The 20,234-nt window shown below is 38.5% G+C and overlaps 3 protein-coding genes across 4 annotated transcripts; 2 read left to right on the top strand and 1 right to left on the bottom strand.

Moving 5' to 3' along the window:
- The first annotated feature begins 1,263 nt into the window (after positions 1–1,263).
- LOC116713705 (zinc transporter ZIP9) lies at positions 1,264–7,422 on the top strand. Its single transcript, XM_032553935.1, has 7 exons — positions 1,264–1,701; positions 2,418–2,523; positions 2,756–2,917; positions 3,005–3,073; positions 3,835–3,920; positions 4,029–4,163; positions 4,257–7,422. The coding sequence occupies exons 1-7, from the start codon at positions 1,606–1,608 to the stop codon at positions 4,515–4,517; spliced, it is 915 nt and encodes a 304-aa protein (XP_032409826.1). The 5' UTR covers positions 1,264–1,605; the 3' UTR covers positions 4,518–7,422.
- A 320-nt stretch (positions 7,423–7,742) lies between these two features.
- LOC116713704 (coiled-coil domain-containing protein 177) lies at positions 7,743–11,916 on the bottom strand. The gene has a single exon (XM_032553934.1). It carries the CDS (start codon positions 10,679–10,681, stop codon positions 8,996–8,998), a length of 1,686 nt encoding a protein of 561 aa, XP_032409825.1. The 5' UTR covers positions 10,682–11,916; the 3' UTR covers positions 7,743–8,995.
- A 529-nt stretch (positions 11,917–12,445) lies between these two features.
- On the top strand, positions 12,446–20,082 carry nsmce4a (NSE4A component of SMC5/6 complex). Of its 2 annotated transcripts, none has more exons than XM_032554109.1 (11): positions 12,446–12,729; positions 13,147–13,375; positions 13,453–13,533; positions 14,481–14,611; positions 15,318–15,469; positions 16,563–16,662; positions 17,115–17,205; positions 18,132–18,223; positions 18,313–18,361; positions 18,467–18,552; positions 19,456–20,082. In XM_032554109.1, exons 2-11 carry the CDS (start codon positions 13,171–13,173, stop codon positions 19,519–19,521), a joined length of 1,053 nt encoding a protein of 350 aa, XP_032410000.1. In that variant the 5' UTR covers positions 12,446–12,729; positions 13,147–13,170; the 3' UTR covers positions 19,522–20,082. The 2 variants fall into 2 exon arrangements, with proteins under 2 accessions (XP_032410000.1, XP_032409999.1); XM_032554108.1 differs by having other exon boundaries at positions 12,448–12,952.
- The last annotated feature ends 152 nt before the right edge of the window (positions 20,083–20,234 follow it).

Consider the following 20,234-nt stretch of genomic DNA (forward strand, 5'->3'; position numbering starts at 1 on the left):
GAAAAACTGGTAAAATGTGTGTGCACACTAAATATGTTTAAATGTCTGTTTTGTAGATTAATGTTACATGTTAAAGTAACAGTAGAATTCAGCCTATAACTCTGTCATTGTCTCCATTGCCCCATGCAGATATGTGCTGTATGCATCTGTTCTGCCCTGGAGATGTCTCATCAATAAATCTGCATCTAATCAACTTTGGCTGTTAGTCTCAGTTCATCTCTCACTTGGTGTAATGTATAGGAATGGAGGTTTATGGTGAATAAAGCCTGAATTTCACTAAATTTGCAGTCTCTAACTCCAGGCTTTGAGAACTGCTTTACTGCCACTTCTAATGCGTCTCTTCCAAATGAATTTCCTATTTATTTGCAAAACATGCTGTTAAGGTAATTAAGTCATTTCAAGTTTTGTTTTTAACACAAACAAAGGTTTTAAAAAAAGAGAAATTTCAGTAGCACTTTTAGATATCTGGACTTGTTTAGACAGGTATAAGTAAAACCCACAAAACAACAAACCCGCACCAGATTCTTCTAGGCAGAATAAATATTTAAGATACATTTTATGTGCCATAAAACTTTCACCCAGTTTTTGAAAGCTGAGAAAATACATACCAAACTGAATGAAGCTTAATTTTGAAAGCAGTCTGGCTCTCCAAGCTAGCAGGAATCAGATGCTGGCTGGACATTACTTTAAAAAAATTTTTTCTCAATTAAAAAATGCTTTCTAACTTTGTAATTTAGTAAACTTTTCTGCTACTTTCCTTTGAATTTTTGTTTTCCAACAGCTAAAGCTACTGTATCTATTTCCGTTAACAGTGAACAAATAGCTTAGAAAAGAACAAAACAATGTTGTTGTCCTAGATATCAGCTTTTAGTCGTCCTGGTTTTATTGAAGCGAGGACACACTGTCCCTGACTGTGACCCCACCTACTCACAGCCATTGGCGTCTACAAAAGTTTTGAAGAAATTTGGCTGAATTACAACACATTTAATTTGTCACTGGACCTAATGAGGTATTTTTGAATTGCATTGAATGTAAATAAAATTATTTTCTTTTCAAAATTGATACCCTTTTTGTATAATTTCATTATATTTTAAAGAGTTTCCTTTTTATTTCCTATCAGAAACAAATGCCTTTATTAACTTCTTTTTATCTTAATCTGCCAGGGTTAAGATAAATTAATATTCTTGGTACTACAATGTGACAAAGATTTACCGGAGGTAGGCTTTTATTTTGAAAGCGTCTAAGCGAAGATACCGTAATACCGCGTACCATCGCGCATAGTGAAACCGAGTGAGGTGCGGTTAGACCTCAGCCCTTCTTTAGAGGTGGGAGATGAGCAACCACGGGCTGTTGGTCTCTGGTTCTATGAGACGGTCTGTGGAGGCTGGCTGTGGCGGTGAAGGAGGTTCTCCTGGAGGAGGGACAGGGAGACGGAGGTGCGACGTGGAAACCCGCAGCGCCGTCCGTTTCCGTCTCCTGAAGTAAACAAATGAAGTTACGGTGAAACAATGAAAGCAGACTTTCAGTTTTCAGAACAATCTGATCTGCTGACATGAAATGAGACTCGGCAAACGGAGTAAGAACTTGTAGGAAAATTCCGTCGCCATGGACGAGGGACTGACTATTACTTGTATATCTGTAGCGATGTTTGTGGGCACCTTCCTACTAGGATTCATCCCACTGTTGTTCCGACTCTCTGAGGTAAGTATGACTTTAACTTCCTCGTTAAACAAGGTCAGCAGGCAGATTTATCACGGCTGGTTTAAATAAGTCCTCTAATATAGTTCAGTTCATAGCGATGATGCTCTTTCAGGGCCGGTCAAAGATTGAGTGGAGCCCAAAGCACGAAGTGACTAAGGAACCCATCAGCCACCAAGGCAACACAGTGCTTAATTGTTTCCAAGTTGGGTATTTAGAGCTATTTTGTTCTTGCACTGATGTTGAGGGTTTAGCTGCTTAATGCGACCAAATTTATTTTGTATTTGCGGATTCACCATTTGCAGATATTTTGTGGAATGTGACTCCAAGTTATTTGCAGAAAACCCCACCTATTTGCAGATTTTTCAGCAGAGCAGGTCTAAAATATTCAAAAGAATATGCAACTTGGAATGCAAAAATACTTGACACATTATTGGCTGACACATGCAAAGCAATCAATCAATCCAGCAGTACCATTCATTTTTCATGGTGCTGATTGGTTGTACTCCTAAAGCTGAAATAAAAAAAATGTAGATGTTAGCTTCAGAACTATTAGATTGGGCTGTTATTAATGTTTTAGAGGGGTCTCAAATATTTTTGGATATTAGCAATGGCTAACTTAAACCGCCTCACATGACCTGATGTCTCAATATACTACATTAGATTTTTGATTGGAAAACAACTGAGTGTTTTTGAATTTTGACCTTTACTCCTGACAGAAAAGCCTGCAGTTTGTGTCCATCCTGGGGGCGGGTCTGCTGTGCGGCACAGCGCTGGCCATCACCATCCCAGAGGGTGTGGGCTTACTGGAGGATTCGTGGAGAGGTGAGCTCACTGTTTGAAATTTAAAGAAGCTGAATTGCGCCACTCTACCTTCTCTCTCCCTTGTTGTCTTGACAACAGATGTGATGTGATTCAGTCCATCTGCTCCCATCAAATTTGCATGAGTGTTTCATCGTAAACCATTTAAATCATACCTGAAAGCAGGCTCACCTGTCTGAACGTGTTCTCGCCTGCTTTGTTGTCCCATCCTCTTGTCTTCATCTTCTCTTTGCAGAGTCTTCCTCTGATGCTCCATCTGGCCCGAATGCTAGTGAAAAAACGGCGCCTTCCACAAAGGGAAGCGCCCCACCTCGCTTTTATATCAGCGTGGCTTTGACGTTCGGGTTTACCTTCATGTTTGTTGTTGATCAGATTGGAGGATACATTTCCACGCGTGGCAAGTTTAAATAACTTTCACTTTAAGCTTCCTTTTATATCAAGCTTTCCATTCGTATGCTGATAATTTAAACACGTTTGGTTTCAGGTCAAGCAGCACATTTGTTGAATAACAAACACATCACAGCCACTCTGGGGCTGGTTATCCATGCTGCAGGTATATTAATCAAATATCCTCTGGACATTCACTTGCATAAGTATTCATATTTCTTAAAGTTGTTTTTTTTAAATTTTGCAAAATAAAAACTTCCATGTATTTTATTGGGAAGTTGTGTGACAGATAGAGCAAAACAAAGTAGGGCATATTTGTGAGGTGGATGAAAAAAGAAAAATTTGCACACCTAAATAAATTCATTATAACCAGATGCATTCAGTGCATTTGTGTGTAATTTTGTCGCTGTATAAATCCAGCTGCTCTATGAAGGTGTAATATATTTTTCTGAAAATATTAATAAATTGACAGCATATTGGAGGCCAAGAAACACATGACAGCAATAACACAATTCAATCCGTCATTTGAAAACAGAATATGAAACCATTTAGGGCCTAACAAGACATAACTGAAAACTGAAAACAGTTTTACTCTGGCAAAATGTTTTGCAAACCACTTTATCTGCTGGTTTGTGTTTGCTTAAACTGCAAAGGGATATTCGGGACAAAAGCATGAAAAATTTCCAACAAAATCCAGTTATTCATTCCTTCATGTGACTTATCATGGGATTCCTGCACTCTGTGAGATCTAAGTCTCATTTAGCATGGCTAAGAGGCTTTGCTTTCAAATTGCTTAAACAAACATTTGCTGAGTTGAGATATCGCTTAAACCCACATTAGTTCACATTATAAAATCACATTAACCACTTTCTTAAATATTGGCTGTGATTTATAATAACAATAATAACTCTTCTTGCACTCTTTCAGCTGATGGATTTGCTCTGGGCGCTGCCGTCGCCACAGGTCAAGCCACTGTACAAGTGATTGTTTTTTTTGCGGTCATTCTACACAAGGTGAGAGAAATTGTCAGCTGGATGAAGATGTAGACATATTTAATAAGATGTGACAGAACTGATGGCATCTGTGTTTTTTTTTGTTTGTTCTTTTTTCTTGACTCACAGGCACCTGCTGCTTTTGGTTTGGTTTCCTTCCTGATGCATTCAGGCCTTGAGAAGAAAGACATTCAGGGACATTTACTGACCTTCTCAGCAGCAGCACCCATAGTTGCTATCAGCACTTACTTCATACTGCAGGCGGTGGGAGAGAACACATGCTTCACATTGGTAAGGGTCACATCTCTGTTGTCTGGTTCTGACCTGTTGCATGCTTGTGTGTGTGTTTGTCGACAGACTGGAAGTTCCTCTCATAACCAGATGAATGCAACAGGAGTGGGAATGCTGTTCTCAGCAGGAACTTTCCTTTATGTTGCCACGGTGCACGTTCTCCCTGAGATCAGCAGTAGCAGCGCAGCAGAACCCTTCTCTAACCTGCAGGAGGAAACAGGAGCAGAAACCCACAAGGCAAGACATCTGGGGCTCCTGGAGAGCCTCACCCTCATCCTCGGTGTGGGGCTCCCAGTCATATTGGCCCTCAGCTTGCACGATGACTGACGGAGAGTTTACTGCGAAGGATGCAGAATAATGCTTCCAAAACAAAATCTTACCAAGTATTTTTTGGTCTAGTTTCTAGTGCAAATATCTTTTTACACTTGAAATAAGACAAAACTAACATACAACTAACTTTAGAGCAAGATATGGGAGGTGGTTTTAAGTCAGTAATTTCTTAATATCGATGGAAAAGTACTGCCTGTCGAACAAAACATTAAAATGTCTAGTTATATCTAGTACTTTCCGTCAGTATTAAGGAATTATTGACTTAAAATAAGTTCATTTATTATGCTTAAAAGTTACTTGTAAGATAGCTTTGTCTTATATCAAATGTACTAAGATATTTCCAGTAGAAACTAAACCAAAAATACTTGGTAAGATGTAGTATTTTTGCAGTGAAGACAGAATGAAGGAAAACCCGTCCACGTATCTCAGCGTTAGGTTGTTCCTCATGGGCGTGCTTCTGATTCATACTAACCTAACCCTTGAGCACTGCCACTGTTCTTGGATCAACAAAGCTTTTCAGGATTTGAAAGGACTTGGATATTTTATATGCCGCTATCCTTCAGCTGAGTTTCCAGTACAAGTAAACAAAAAGAGGGACATTTGTTATTTGTTACGAAGCTATTTAATTTTTAAAAAACGAAACCGTGGTCAGGAGGTAGATTTACAAGAAGAACAAGATAATAATTTGATACTGTTATGTGCACAGTATGCAGTCTAGTTTGGACAGTTAGTTTTGTGTTTATTATTAAGAGTTTGACAGGAAAAAGTGCCAAGTTGGAGAATCAGAGAGAAACATTCCTCCTCATGATTCGTCAGAAACAAACTCATTGTCTTTTATTTCTTTTCTTAGCCAAAATGCCAAATGTGACACCTGAACTTCATGAAAAACATTTTTTAGAGCCATATTACTTCATAACTTATTGTTTTCAACAGTGTATGTTTGATTTATTTTTAAGAATGTATTTTAAAAGTTTGGCTCTATAAAGCTGTCTCTACTTAAAATGTGCAATAATTGTTAAAATAAACTGCGACACCATAAATTTAACACTGAAAAGTTGATAAAAATCTGATCTCTTATTGAAGTACACCTGTTCAGCAAAATCATTGCTGATGAAATTCTGTTGTTACTCCATTGTTCAACCTCATTTTACCAATAAGATGGTTCTTTGTCTCCAATAACATTTTACAAGGTCTGATGCTACAGAGAGGGATTTTTCCTCTGTGCAAAATTTCTCTTAATTTGAATTTCTCTGTTGTAGATATCTTTAAAAAATTAGCTATTTTGTTTTAGAGTTGTGTTTCTTTTGTAGCTTTAAATAAACTTTGTTTAGCTGAAGAAAAGGAAAAAATGTCTATCTATTAAGGTTATAAAAGTTGCCGACCCCTGATCTAAATCATCCAGAGTTCTTAGTCATGGATTCTACTCTCTTCTCTTCAGCTAAGATGGTCATAAAGACGGGTTGGTTTTATCTAAAATGTTCAGATATTCAAATGAGTTCCCATTTTCCATTCTTCAGAAGGTTCCCAAGGTCTCTGGAAGAGAAAATGCGCACAGCATCACATATCCTCCACTGTGAACTTCCATACTTTTCTACATATTTTTATGTAGTGTTTATTACTTGAAAGCTTTGCCTTAGTCTCATATGACCAAAGCACAGATTTCCATTTAAAGTCCAAGTGCCTCTGGCTTTACTCTTTTATGATTGTGATGGTAGGATAGAAAATATGTTTTTCTGGCATGCAGACCAGAGAAGATGTTGTTATAGAGCAGGGATCTGGAACCTTCAGCTCAGGAGCCCACTGTGGGTCCTTAACCCTCCACAGTAGCTCTTCATAGCTGATCAAAACAACAGATGGAACAAAACAATGGTTTTAATTATGAAGCAATAAAAGGGTTAATTGTTGATAAGTTTTTATGTATTTTGATGCAGTGTTTTACTAATTTCCTTAAGCCATTCTGGTTCTTTTTCTATGGATTTGGTCAGCTTATACAGTGTGCGCTGGAGACACATCATTTGAAACTGTAATCCAAAAATCTTAGAAATTTAAATTAAAAATAAACTGTAAATTAAAAACAATTAGTTTCAATTGTTAGGGTTACCATTAACTGCCTCCTAATAATTAACTCTCTCTTAACATTAGTTTTTTCTCCAGTGGATACATATCCTCAATTCAAGTTTTTTCGTGTGATATGTTGCCTTTTTACTGAGGGTGCTAACAAATACGGCTGCATCAGAATTAAAATACGTTTATTAAAATTTTAAATAAAAATACATGAATAAAATTAAGGCATGAAATTTACTCACATTCGGTTATTCTTTAAAATGTATTGAACATATCCATATACTACCCCCAAAGTAATAAAACATTGTTATAAACCTCTGCAACAATGATGGCTTGGTTTGCTAATGTGACTACAAATAGTTTCCATTTACTTGAAGGAACATGATTGTCATGTAGCTTAGCTGGATTTCTCCTGTTTTAACCTCAAATGAAAGCCTGCAGTAAGAGACTGTAACAGTAAGACATGTCAGATTATTCAGTAGAGCACACATAACAATGAGTGGTGAAACATTAACTTTTATTTCTTTATATCTGCACTGTGAGCTTTGCTTAATGGCCTTCCTGTCAGCATTCATGCACTCTGTGTCTGTAAAAGAAAAAAATACTGTAACTTTCTAACGGTGGAAGAACTCAACTCTGCTCCCTAACAGCTACTGTGACACATCTGTTGGCTGAGTGAGTGGAAAGGGTTTGCGTAAGACTGGAATCACGCTTGCCTTGACCTTTTCAAAACAGAGTAAAAAAAAAAAAAAAACAACCTTTACATAGTTCCTGAAGGTAAATATGAAAACAAGCTGGAACTTCTACTGTGATTACATAATAAATAGAGATTTCACCATGTGAGTTATTTCCTGTAACTCCTCAGAAAGTATCCCTGGGCTCCTGGGCCAAATTGAGTTTGTAGATAGAGTGTATGGTGTTGTGAAAGAAGACACACTTTCCTGAATGTTTCATAACTCTGTATTCTACCCTCTAGCTGCCCTGAATTACATTGGTTTGATCCAAACTAGTAGAAATACCCTCAAGCTGGTAAACTATGAACTTGACCATTTTCTCTTGTCACTAGTTACAAACACAAACTTCAGTGTATTTTAATTCCACTTACTAGCACAAAGTAGCATGTAATTGTGAAGTGAAAAACAGAGTTCAGTTTTTTTCTTTTTTTACAAATAAAAGCAGTATCTGTTTTTGTACATCTGTCTCTACCAGCTGTACACATCTGAAAACTAGAAGAAAAAAAAATGTTTGTTGAAAAAAGTTCAAGCTCATTCAGACTGTAAGTTGAGCGTTAAAGTTGGGTTTAGGGCTGGACTTTGACTGGGCCATTGTAACATATTCAGTACTTTGATCTGAACCTTTCCAGTACAGCTCTGACTTTATGTTTACTGTAGTTCTGCTGGAAGTTGAACCTTCTCTCTAGTTTCAAGTTTTCTTTGCAACATCTAAATACAGCTTTTAGATTGACCTGTATTCAGCTCTGCAGTGAAAATGCTGGCCGCTTAATTCTTTCCTATTGAATATTTATGATTTTAACAGGCATAAATGACGCAAGTAAATAAATAGGTGAAATAAGGTGAGACACGATGTAAACTAATCAAATATAACTTGAAGGATATTTTGTTACATTTTATAAGCAGACTGAAATCGTAAATGTTGGTATTTCTGTGACTCAGTAAGTGTTTACCGTATTCCACGTAGAAACCGAGGTTATAAAATGTCCATTGCAACTGGCTACACTGCATAGAAATCCTTTCTCTTATCTAGCTGTTACAGTAAGGAAGTTTATGTGATTTCTACAGAAGGATAAAGCTTTAGTGAGGCAAGTTTTATTTATCTACACTTAGGGCAGAAATTACTCTTTGAATTGTAAGGGTTGCAGACCTCTAGTCTGATACAAAAGGATATTTTTCTTTTTTATTCCCAAGACGAAGGATTTTAAATCCAGAAGAATTTGAAATTTTTGCTTTTTCACTGGGTTAAAAAGCCAGTATATTTTCAGAAACCATCTCACCTTATCTAGGGATAAGAGCCTAAAACCCTTCATGGAAAAAGTTGTGATTTGTAAAAACCTGAAGAAATGCCCTCATTGCCTAATCTCAGCTTTGATGTTCTGCCGTGTTTGTAGTTCAAACATAGTGTTCCATACTGAGAATAAATTCAGTAATGATGAAGTGTTTTTATTTTTAAGGCACTTAGAGTGGATTTTATTCAGGTGTAGCAGAGTAAAGGGGTTGGCAACATGTACATCCCACAATTTGGATGTTTTTCTTTAAAAATTGTTTTGGAAACAATTCCTTCCACTTTACAATGATGCAGCACTTACAAATTGCCCTGCTACAGTAAATCTACATACAAACTTAAATGTGCTGTAAGGAAATAATTAAATATCTAAAAAAAAATCCTGAGTTGTTTTAGAGTTTGATTCTGCTCATGGAGGCAGTCAGCTTAGCCTCCAGGGCCATCTGGTGGAAGGTCCGGCTGTGTGTCTGCTGCCTGACCCTGTCCCTCAAGTGAAAGGAGGCCTGCACCAGCCTCTGCGCCTCCTCCTGAATCTGCTCCCTCAGTTTTTGCAGCCTCTCCCTCTTCCCCTCCTTCATGCAGACGTAGCTCTCTCTGCACCTCCTGCTGGCCTCCTCCTCTCTCTGGATCTTCTCACTCAGCTGCTGGTGACAGACCTGTCTGTGTCTGCTCTGTTCTCGTCTCTGCTGAGTGCGGCTCCTGCGCAGCGCCGAGGCGTTCTGGGAGGCTCTCTCCATGCGACGCTGGCTCTGCTGGACCAGGATCTGCTTGTGCGTGAGCTCCTGGACACTCTGCAGCTTGGCCCTCATCTGTGCTCTTTGGATCTGGACGTCCTGCACGGCAGCTCGCTCCCGCAGCCGCCTGTGCTGTGCCTCTGCAGCTCGGGCTTGTTTCTCAGAGGAACGCTGCAGCTTCTTCTCCAGCAAATTCCTCTTCTGCGTTTCATCTTCCTCCATCTTCTGCTCTGCTTGCCTCTTCAGCAGGATGTGACACAGCATCTCTCTGTGATTCTCCTCCTGCAGCTTTTTCCGCTCCCTCTTCTCCTGCAGCTCTCTGGTCCTCCAGGCCTTCTCCTCCTTCTCTTCTGCCGCCTGCTTCTCCTTCTCAAGCTCCCTTTTCTCCAGCTCCATTTTCTCCCTAAGCAACCTCTCCTGGTATTTTTTACGCTCCTTTGCCTCCTTCAGAGCAGCCTCCAGCTTCTCTCTGCGTTGTACCTCAACCACTTCCTTCAGCTTTCTCCATTGGTTCTCCTGGAGCAGCATCTCCTGCTGGAGCTGTGCTGCTTTCTCCTGCTCCAGCCGCAGCCTCAACCTCCTGCGGGCCTCCAGCTCCTTGTGCCAATGTTTCATCCTCTGCTTAAGCCTCCTCCTTCGTTCTTTTTCTGCGTGGCACTGCCTGGCCTCCTCCCTCCTGCGGGCCTCCTGTCGTTCCTGTTCCTCCTGCTGACAGAGCTTCAGGCGCTCCTGCTCCTCCCGATGCTTGACCAGCATCAGAGCTGCTATCTTGCGATCCCTCTCTGACACGGTGATGCATGTCTTCCTCTTTATTTCTGAGGTGATCTTCTGCAGTTGCCTCTCAGCAGACGGGGAGTATCTCAGATCTCCCAGACTGAAGCTGCTGATTGTGCTCCTCTCTGGGTCTCTCTTTGCAGAAACAGAGGAACCGGATTTTGCTTTGAAGCAAAGGTCTGCATAGACAACTGGCTCTGCTGAGTGATTCTTCACCTTCGGTACAACTTCAGAGCTTGAGGCTGCATTTCTTCTTAGGCATTTGCTCCTTTCAGCTTGAATAATCCTCTCCTGCTCCTTGCTGCACAAAGGCATAGGGAAAAGCTTCGATCGTTCCTTCTCGTAGGATTCATGCAGAGTCTTCATGGCCTCATAAGGGGCAGCCTGCTGCCCTGCAATCAGCTCGTTCAGAGATCTAATTAGCAGCTGAACCGGTTTAATACCTGGCTGAGTCCTGGACTCCAGCGAGTGGGGACTTATTATGACGCCGCTGCTCTTACCAGCTCCAGGCGGTTCAGAGAGGTTCACATCCAGACAGGGAGCAGGTGAACTAGACCTCAGTTCCTCCATTGTAAAAGGAACTAGACCTCAGTTCCTCCACTGGTTGAAAGTCTCTTCTGCTCAGAAAGGCTGCTGAGCTGAGCGTCTGTCCAGCATATGGAGCTGGTGATCCCCAGGTGATCAGGGGATTAGCTGATCACCTGACCTCTCACTGTGTGGGATGGATTTATTTTTTTGATAACACCCAGGAGGAGCTACAATGTTGATTAAATATCCAAGGACATTTATAGTTCTAACATAGGTTACCAACTTTTTGGTACAACAAAGTGGGAATTAATCTCAGTCAATATCCCAGGAAATGTGTTTTTAAATTATGTAACTTGACAAATCTGCATATAAACACTTTACCGGTTACTTTAGTTTCCATGATCTGACAAAGAAACTCAGAAGAAAAACTGATTGCGATCTGGTAAGGGAAATGTTTGGTTACCATGACAATGGATCAGCAGAATCTAAATAAACACCAGCTGTCTGTCGCATCAGGTTCTCCTTTAGCACCATCTAGTGACTGTAATCACAGCAATTGAGCTGGATAGGCAACAATGGTTTCAATAAAAACAAAAAACAAAAACAGAAAAACAATGCAAACAATCAGACCTTTGCCCTAGAGTGGCAGGATGGACATAGAAGCCGCTTGAAAAAGTGAGTGTGGCCTTTAAACAGGTAGCCCAGGATGAATGGGCCAATATTTTAGCTTTACCGAAGAATTCTCAAAACATTTTACCTAAGTCATCAAAATTAAATGGCAATCCTGCCAAATACTAGAGAAATTTTAAGTGCACCAGTCCCTCCTGCAACAAAACACCCACATAACATGTTTCTGCTGCCTGCAATACATAACTTTTACAATGGTGCTCGAAAACTGGCTGGCTTCCCCCTTTTCTCTAGCTAGCTTTAGTAATACTGGACCACAGGATATGGCTATAAAAAATGAAGGTCCTTGTTCCTTTGTATGGACTAATGACTTCTTACTTGCTGAGTGGCATTTCAGTCCATTTTAGTGTAGAACGCCTGGGCAGGAGGCCTAGAGGAAGACCAAAAAGGATATAGATCTGGTGAAAGAGGACCTGAAGTTGGTTGGCGTGAGAGTATAGGAGGTTTGCAACCAGATTCTGACTATGAGAAACCAGCAACCTCTTCCCAGTGTCAGAATCTCACCGTGGAAGAAACTGCATTAGGTTTTCTAATATGTGTCCTTTAGTTCAGCGGTCCCCAACCTTTTTAGCCGCGCGGACCGGTGAGCCCTTCGCAATTTTGCTAGATAAAATGTGAACATACACAATTTTTATGTGTAAAATCTGGATATTGGTAAAGATCTGAAACATAAAAACTGCTTTGGACCGTTGTGTAATTACAAGGAAAACATTTAATTTCTAAATTGTTTGGTTAATGTATTGCTTTCTATTTTGTTGACCAAATTTGTATTTTTTTTTTTACAACTTTTACTTGTGGTCAAGGGCCAAACAAAAATAATTTCAAGAGCCAGAAATGGCCCCCTGAGCAACACTGCTCCATATTATATTTCAGCTGAAATTGACTTTGAATATTTATCTTTGTGCTGCAAGCATCAACTTACTAATAAGTTGATGGCAGTACTTGTTTAGTTACTCATTCTGCTGCAAGTTGGCTCAATTTTGACGCACAAGACGTAACCAGTAAAGTCCGGTTTAGGATTTTCAAAATAAAAGATCCGGAAGTAGTTCATTATTTCTTGCGCGGCCCGGTACCAATTGGTCCGCGGACCGGTGGTTGGGGACCACTGCTATAGTTGATGTTTGCATATAAAATAAATCAATAGAGTTTAATTTACAATTTTTATATATTCGTGACATGTGGTAGATCTCAGCCAGCTGATAAGAGAAAAAGTAGATCTCACAAACTTTGGGTACCCCTGCACTGCACTAGTGTATCTTTTTAGTCCAACAAAATCGGGGTTTTCCTTTTCTTTTATTCTGAAAAGTTGTGCATGACGCGTCACGTCCACTTCCTGCGTTTGCACGCCAGAGCTCTGTCTATCGTTTGAATAGTTTTTGTCTGTTTTTAAAATAGGTTTGAAGGTATTCTTTTAACAGATTTTTAGAATTTTTGCTCCTGTTTGTGTTTTTTGTAGTTCATTCTGTTCGCATTACCACAGTTAAACAAAACCGCTAAAATCAGGTTAACGGCTAACGTTAGCCGAAAGCATCAGCAGTTAACCGATAGCTAGCGTTAGCTTTCATTTAGCACCAATCGAGAGCTTTTTATTTGAAGCTGGTCTTGCGGGTTTATTAATTCTCTAAGGTAAATAACTTTGTCTTAACTTCTTTCTTAAATATTGTTTGCTATGCTATGTTTATAGTTAAACTCTTAACATCTACGACCCTATCGTTACTATAATCATAGCCTGTCTCCAAACTTGCTGAAGGTAACTTTTGATAACTTTTTTCCAAACGTTCTCGTTTTGCTTTCTCCTTCATGTGGTTGCCCTTTCGTAGAGCCCGTTCTGCAGCAGACTAGAGATGAGAAAGGCCAGAGCGGGCGGTGACGATGAAGCTGTCCGGCAGAACGGGTCGTCCAGCCGGAGGAGAACCGATCAACACCCGGGTGATGGAGAGGACCATGACTCGAGCTCCTGTGGTATGCAAGACGATGATGATGACAACGATCTGGGCCTCAGGAGAGAAATCCGAAGCAAATACAGGGACCTCATCAACTCAGTTCAACGTGAGTTGTTACTGAGAGGCAGCCTTAACTATTTAACAAAGCTTTAATGAGCTCATAGACTTTTCTTTCTGTTACAGAAAACAGAGAAGACATGCTGAGTCCTTCCAACAACAAGCTCACAGAAGTCTTAGAAGAGGCAAATAAACTTTTCAAAGATGGTATGTGAGAAATAGCGAGGTATTTCTGATGAGGAGCTGCAACTTAGTGGCAATGTAATTTCTGCACCAAAGAGTTGAATGTCAAAAGGCAAAAGTACTTAAAGTATTTTTTTATGTAACCAGCATAATGTGAAGATTGAAAATGTTTTCAAAGGCTGAAATTATGGGGTAATTTATGCACATCAGTTTAAATATAAATATGTAAAAAGTGTCTCTTCAAAATAACAAAAACATAAATGTTTTTGCAATATTTTTAATATTTTATGTATTATATATTACCATGAAACTGGTCGCTCAAATTAAAAGTTTCTCTGCTTTCTCTAGAGGTTAGAGTAAATATAATGTAATTGACTTGTAATGATTCTGTATTTGTCACAGAGGTTAAGTTCATTACTGTAAAATCATATTTTCACAATAGAGGCTTAGCATAAAAAGATCTTCTTTGGCTTTTTTTTCTCTTTTCTTTTTTTTTTTTTGAAAAGTTACTGTAAATGCTGTGATTAAAAATATTGTTAAATTTTGAGGATTACAAGTATGTTTTTTTGGTATTTGGATGTTTGAAATTGTTATCTGAGAGACTATTTAATTTAAAAAGAATTACACTCATCTTCACATAAGCATAACTTTATTTCCCCAAAGCTTCTCCAACAAACTCTAGCTTCATTATGAGCAGAAACGGGAAAAGAAAACATAAGGCATTTTGAATATTAGAAATTTTTCAGCTACAACCTGGAACAGCTGTAACCATGTTAGTTGTCTAATCAGTCTGGGAAACTGACATTACCAGCATCAGAAATTAAACATTTATGTGTATTCCCCATACCCAATGGATGCTTTGATAGTTTGATTTTAATATTCTATGTGTAGATTTATACCAGATGTTTTTTGTCCAGCATATGTCTATCCTTTTGGATTAATTGCTCTGATGTGACTTTGCTCTCTGACAGTTCGACAGGCAAGAGAGGCGGCGCTCGATGCTCAGCTTCTCGTTGTGGCCACAGACTTGGGAAAAGAGAAAGCCAGTCAACTGTTTTCCGAGGGGAGTGCTTTTGATCCCTCTGCTTTCGCTGAACATCTGGTGAGTGTGTTTATATAAACAGTGTACTGGGATCTGGGAGAGCTGCAGAATAAACTGAATAGCTATCAATATCAAGTGCAAAGGGCTGCTTGAATGCAATATTTATTTTTAGCCATTTGATTGAGTTCTCACTACCCTGATGCCAATAAATCATATTTACTTAAGTATTCACAACCTTTTGCTATGGAGTTCAAACTCGAGTTGTTTCCACTGATCATCCTTGACATGTTTCTCCAGAACTCATTTTAAGCTACAGAAACATGTCAAGGACGATCAGTGGAAACAGATCAACTTTGAGCTTCTTGGCAGAGACTTTGAATACTTACTTAAATGTGACATCTTGCTTTTTTACTTTTAATAAATTTGCAAAAATTAAAAAACTTTTTTCCACATTGTCATTTTAAGGTATGTGTTTGTAGAATGCTGAGGAAAAATGTTAATTTAATACAATATAGAATAAGTCTGTAATAAAACAAAATGTGGAAAAATTGAAGCAAGGCACACTTTCTGAACGAACTGAAAACTTTGGTGACCAAGATGCTAATGATGACAGAAAGTAGGACCACAACGTAACCATGGAAGACAAATGAAATAAGAGTGAGGAACATATGAAATAACAGCTTCTGAAATCATCTCAGTGTTTTGTGTTTGGAGTAAATTTTTTTATTGTTCATTGAATTGAACTGATGTCACACAACTCCAACAGTTGTCCTTCATGGGTCTTAACCGTCTGGAGGACGAGGACGATGAGCCACCCAATGGCTGTCCCAGCGATGGCTACCTCCCCAAAGACGCCTGGCACCGGCTGGCCAGGAGAGCCGAGTGCTGTTTCAGGACGGCGCCTTCTTTCCACTACATGTGAGTCCCAGAGAGCGTGACGCACCCACACAGATTTAAAAACCCTCGGGTTTTTCTTACAGTTCTCACCTTAGGAAATCAGGAGTGAGTACAAAAACTCCATAAAATCTGTGAACATGAAGTAAGTCACCAAACTCCTGAATTTACCTCTGATTTTAATAAGGCTCATGTTAGTCATTGTAGATCAGAGCTTCCACTAAAATGTATTAATTTCCATATCTGGTATTTGGGATGATTCCGTTAGATAGGAGCAATTTCCTGAAGGTAATTCTTGAAGCAGTAATAGTACTCCTAATATTTTCATTTTCTAGATAGGTTAGAAGAGCAGAAAATCAAGTTTGAAAGAACATTAGTGTGTTTTTCAATGGTTCATTCCCTATTTTCTTTGTCTTAAAGGATGACAATAAAAATGTCTTGAATTAATATTGCATTCAGGTAACTTGTAAATTCAAGTTTAAGTCAAAGTCAGATTGTATAAGACGTTTACTTTACGATACATGTGTGAAGACAACAAAGTTTAGCTATAAATGATTCTCAGTGACCGTGCTAAATAGATCTGAACAAACTGGAAGAATTGTGCACATGTGAAGTGATTTCAGCTTCACATGTCAAATTATTTGAGTCCCAGAATGAATAGAAAAAATGGGCAAATGATTTTTTAAAATACGAAGCAAATGACTGGCAAAAAAACTCAGCTTCAAGTGATCACTTCCGCAAAATAGAGCCAGAAAATGAAATATTTAGTTCATTCTCGTTAATGATTACCAATTTCCAACTTTATTAAAAAGCTACATTTTGACCAAAGGTGCCACAAACCTGGGTTAAATACATTCACATGTTTCTGCATGAATTTATTAAAACAGAAAAATCTTTTTTTTTTTTCTTTCAGGAAAATATTTCATGACTGTCTTCAGTCACATCTACTAACATGAGAATGAGAGTTAGCGGTTTAAAAAAGGATCAAACACTTTGAGTTCTTGAAATATCTGATCTGAATAGTTTTTTTTATTTGCAATTTTTCTCTTTAATTTGTAAACGTTATTACTTAGAATAGAATCTCAAAACACTGACTTTATATGAATTTTCTCAACAGGATGGGATCTTTCTACACGGAGCCACCGCCTCCGAAGCAGAGAATAGAGCGGCAAAGGAAAGCACCAAGCAAAGAAGCCAAGAGGATAATGCCCACTCAGGTAGCTCCAATCTGCACCATCATGGCTGCAGTTTGATACAAACATCTGAGCTGATATTGGCAAACACTTTGAATTATGAGGATTGTTTCTCCGCAATAAAATTTCCTTTTGTATATACATTTACCAGCCTGCTAATGAGCTTTAAAAGTCATTTAATCAGATTTTTCTATTTCAGAATATCTTATGTTTTACTCTGACTACTTTATTCTTGCATCCATCCATCCATCCATTTTCTTTTATACGGGGTCGGGTCGCGGGGGTAGCAGCTTCAGAAGGCCGAGAGTTATTCTTACATCTTTTACAAATTTAAACACAGCCAACGTAGCTGAATTTTCAAAGGGGCAAATTTTCTTCAAATATTTACTTTTATTTGATCATTTAGAGCGTACTCGTAAATTACAAAATGATTGACGTTGAGTCTCGGCTAATAACAAAATCATGTTGCATTTTAGCTAAAGAAAATGGAAGAATCTCATCAAGAAGCTACAGAGAAAGAGGTTGAAAGAATCCTGGGATATCTGAAGAGTTATTATCAAGATGACCGTAAGTTGGAAATCATCTTTACTGATATTTCCTATGAGAATGTACAAATATTAGGGTACAGAGATGAAGAAACCCTCTGCAGTCGCATCGCTAATTCCCAGCTCCAAGTTTTCTTCTTTTTTTTTTATGAAGAAACATATTTTTTTTGGGGGGGAGTGATAAGTTGTCAAACTAATATCTTCCAAAACATTTCTTTTCCTTTTCTGTTTTTTTGACACAATTTAAATCCAAATTTAAGGAGCAAAATATTGAGCAGGGGATTTCCATGACCATTAGTAAATTGCGGCTGTTGTCTTCAAACATGAGTTACAGTTGAGCATAGCAGCTCTATGAATAGCTCTATTCATAGAGCTATCTACTATTAATAGTAGATAGCTCTGCCATGGAGACCAGATCTGTTGTACAAACTTAAAGTAGTGAGTTCATCTTGACATGTGACAGCAACATTTGCAAACTTTATTTACATGACAAGTTTCAGGTCTTTAAATGTGTCGTCAACCTCTGCTGTAACTTTCTATGTTTTTTTGTTATAGAAAACATAGAACGTAATAATAAAAGACAACATCTAATAAATAAGAGATTGGGATGTAAATAATGATTGTTTCCAGCTGCCACTTTTTTGATCTCTGGGTTATGTTTGACCAGTCATTGAAGAATTAAACAAAAACACCCAACAATAATACCTTCAGTGTGTGACAGGTTGTGACATCTTTTCATCAACCTATGTTACATCTCGGTGTTGGATCTCTGGGTATCGGATCACCTCTGACTGTGGTCTGATCAATCAGATTTCTGTTGATCCCGAGTATGTTCACACTTTTATTCAGAGCTGTTCTGTAATTTAATACCTCATCTTTGTACCCTGTCTGAAACACTTCAGTGTCTTGAATTATTTTCATAATTACTGTGTGTTTGCTTCAATACAGCATCACCAATATCATATTATGAATTTGTCATCGACCCCAACTCGTTTTCACGGACAGTGGAGAACATTTTCCACACGTCTTTTCTCATAAGGGTGAGAAATGTACCTTTTCTTTTAACTGAGCTTTGTCGCCCTCTAGTGACTCTGAGTAGGTATAACATTGTTGCTTCTGTTTTTTTCAGGATGGTTTGGCACGTCTCAAGTTGGATAGTGACAAGTTGCCTTGTATAGGTGAGTGCATGAAGGACGTCTTTTTAACAGTCTGATTGTCGACTAACAAGGAAAATCTCACGGCATCAAATAATTTTTTACCCTTTTATGTTTTTAATCTTTCAGAACCAGTAGAGGAAGAAGAGGTGGAGGCTGCAGGTTCATTCAGCCGCAAACAGTGCATTGTTTCTATCAGCCCAAAAATATGGAGGGTGCGCAGCTTTTAGCTTCTCTATACTATAAAATGTTCATCTACAGTTTCTGGAAAAACTAATTTAGTTTCGTCATAGCCACGAGATGTAATGTATTTTATTATGTTGTGACAGATCAACACCAAGTACTAATAATTATGAAGGGGAAAGAATCATTAAAAAAAAAATTCACAAATAATATTAAGCCCTATTTACTTTCAGACCCAGAAAGTAAATTCCAGTGCCACCAATTGCCTTTAGAAGGTATATTATCAACAAATAAAATTCAGTTTAAATCCAGCTGTTCTGTGAATATGAAGGTAGATGAGCAAACAGCATCATGAAGACCAAGAAACACAGCAGGCAGATCAGAAAGAAAGTTGCAACTGCAGATCTACCTAGATGTGGCCAATCAAGAGAATATTAAGCAGGATGGCAGCCAAGACTCCAGCTCGTAATCTGGAGGAGCTGCCGGTATCCACAGCTCAGGTGGAAGAATCTATCAGTTCTTCACCCCAATAAATCCGCCGTTTTTGGAAGGGATAGCAAAGCCGTTATTGATAAAAAGCTGTTAGAAAGTCCTGATGTCAGTCTGTGATGATGCCTGTAGGGGAAATGGCAAACATGTGGAAGAAGGTGCTTTGGTCAGATGAGGAGAAAGTGACATTTGGTAGCCTACATAAAACTAACACTACATATCACCCTGAACACACCATCCTCACAGCGACATTTTAGACACAAAAAATTATTGCTGCAAGTTTTGACTGGTATAACTCTGGATGACTGAATACTAATGCGTGCCACTCTTATAGATTTTTTTATGCGCTGTGATATAATGTTGAAATAGTTTATGGGTGTGGATACTTTTGTATGGTAGTTTAATTATTCCTAATGTATCTTTTGTTGTTTTTGTCCTTGTTTCAGGAGCTAATAGATGTTTTTGAAATCAAAGAGACAATAATTCAGCCTCCGGAGACGCAGAGCGAGTGACGACGGCGCTTCCTCCTGTCTCACTAGTTTTAAATAACAGCTTTTTTTTACGTCCGTTTGATTCCAAACACCTTTGTTTGAGTTTCATGGGACCAGATAATCTTTTTACTGTTTTTTGTCAGTAAGATTTTGTGTACATTGTTTTTTTATTCATGTAGAAAAATAAATCTCTTTAGGATTTCACAGATGTTTTTTGTGCCACAACAGAAATTAAACATGATTCACATTGTGTTTAATTGCTTTGATAATATAATGAGACAGTCTGAAACAGTTCTTCTTGTAACTTAAGTCATTTAATTGAAAAGAAAGTAACAGATTAGTTTAATCTTTAATGATATGAAAGATTCAGTGTGACATAAGTTTTGAATACATCTGACAGACCTCTGCTTCATTTTTTTAAAAGCTTTTTTCTTGTATTTTCATCTTATCCACATTATCCTAACCATCTTAAGCCTCTATGCAGTACTCGCACTTTGTTTACACTGTTGTACTTCATTGAGAAAATATGTTAGCTGTGTCCCTGTTCCACGTTTTTGGTAATTAAAAATTGTTTTTGTCAAACATAAAGTCATTATTTGCCAAAGCCCTCGTCTTGAGCCGTCAGATTTTATTCCGTTTTGAACAGTGGATACATTCTGACTCCAGCAGCAGGAGCAGCCTTTCATTGTCTTCGATCTTTTAAAGAGACAGGCACGTTTCATGCTCCCTCCCAT

Source organism: Xiphophorus hellerii, chromosome 22, assembly GCF_003331165.1.
Source record: "Xiphophorus hellerii strain 12219 chromosome 22, Xiphophorus_hellerii-4.1, whole genome shotgun sequence".
Taxonomy (NCBI): Eukaryota; Metazoa; Chordata; class Actinopteri; order Cyprinodontiformes; family Poeciliidae; genus Xiphophorus; species Xiphophorus hellerii.

What these genes read in the sequence shown, in the direction of transcription:
- LOC116713704 (XM_032553934.1), bottom strand. Translation starts at nt 10,681, where the DNA reads ATGGAGGAACTGAGGTCTAGTTCACCTGCTCCCTGTCTGGATGTGAAC.
- LOC116713705 (XM_032553935.1), top strand. Translation starts at nt 1,606, where the DNA reads ATGGACGAGGGACTGACTATTACTTGTATATCTGTAGCGATGTTTGTG. An exon ending in TGTTGTTCCGACTCTCTGAG is followed by an intron (nt 1,702 to 2,417) that starts GTAAGTATGACT and finishes TACTCCTGACAG; the next exon opens with AAAAGCCTGCAGTTTGTGTC. An exon ending in AGGATACATTTCCACGCGTG is followed by an intron (nt 2,918 to 3,004) that starts GCAAGTTTAAAT and finishes GTTTGGTTTCAG; the next exon opens with GTCAAGCAGCACATTTGTTG.
- nsmce4a (XM_032554109.1), top strand. Translation starts at nt 13,171, where the DNA reads ATGAGAAAGGCCAGAGCGGGCGGTGACGATGAAGCTGTCCGGCAGAAC. An exon ending in ACACGTCTTTTCTCATAAGG is followed by an intron (nt 18,224 to 18,312) that starts GTGAGAAATGTA and finishes TGTTTTTTTCAG; the next exon opens with GATGGTTTGGCACGTCTCAA. An exon ending in TCAGCCCAAAAATATGGAGG is followed by an intron (nt 18,553 to 19,455) that starts GTGCGCAGCTTT and finishes TCCTTGTTTCAG; the next exon opens with GAGCTAATAGATGTTTTTGA.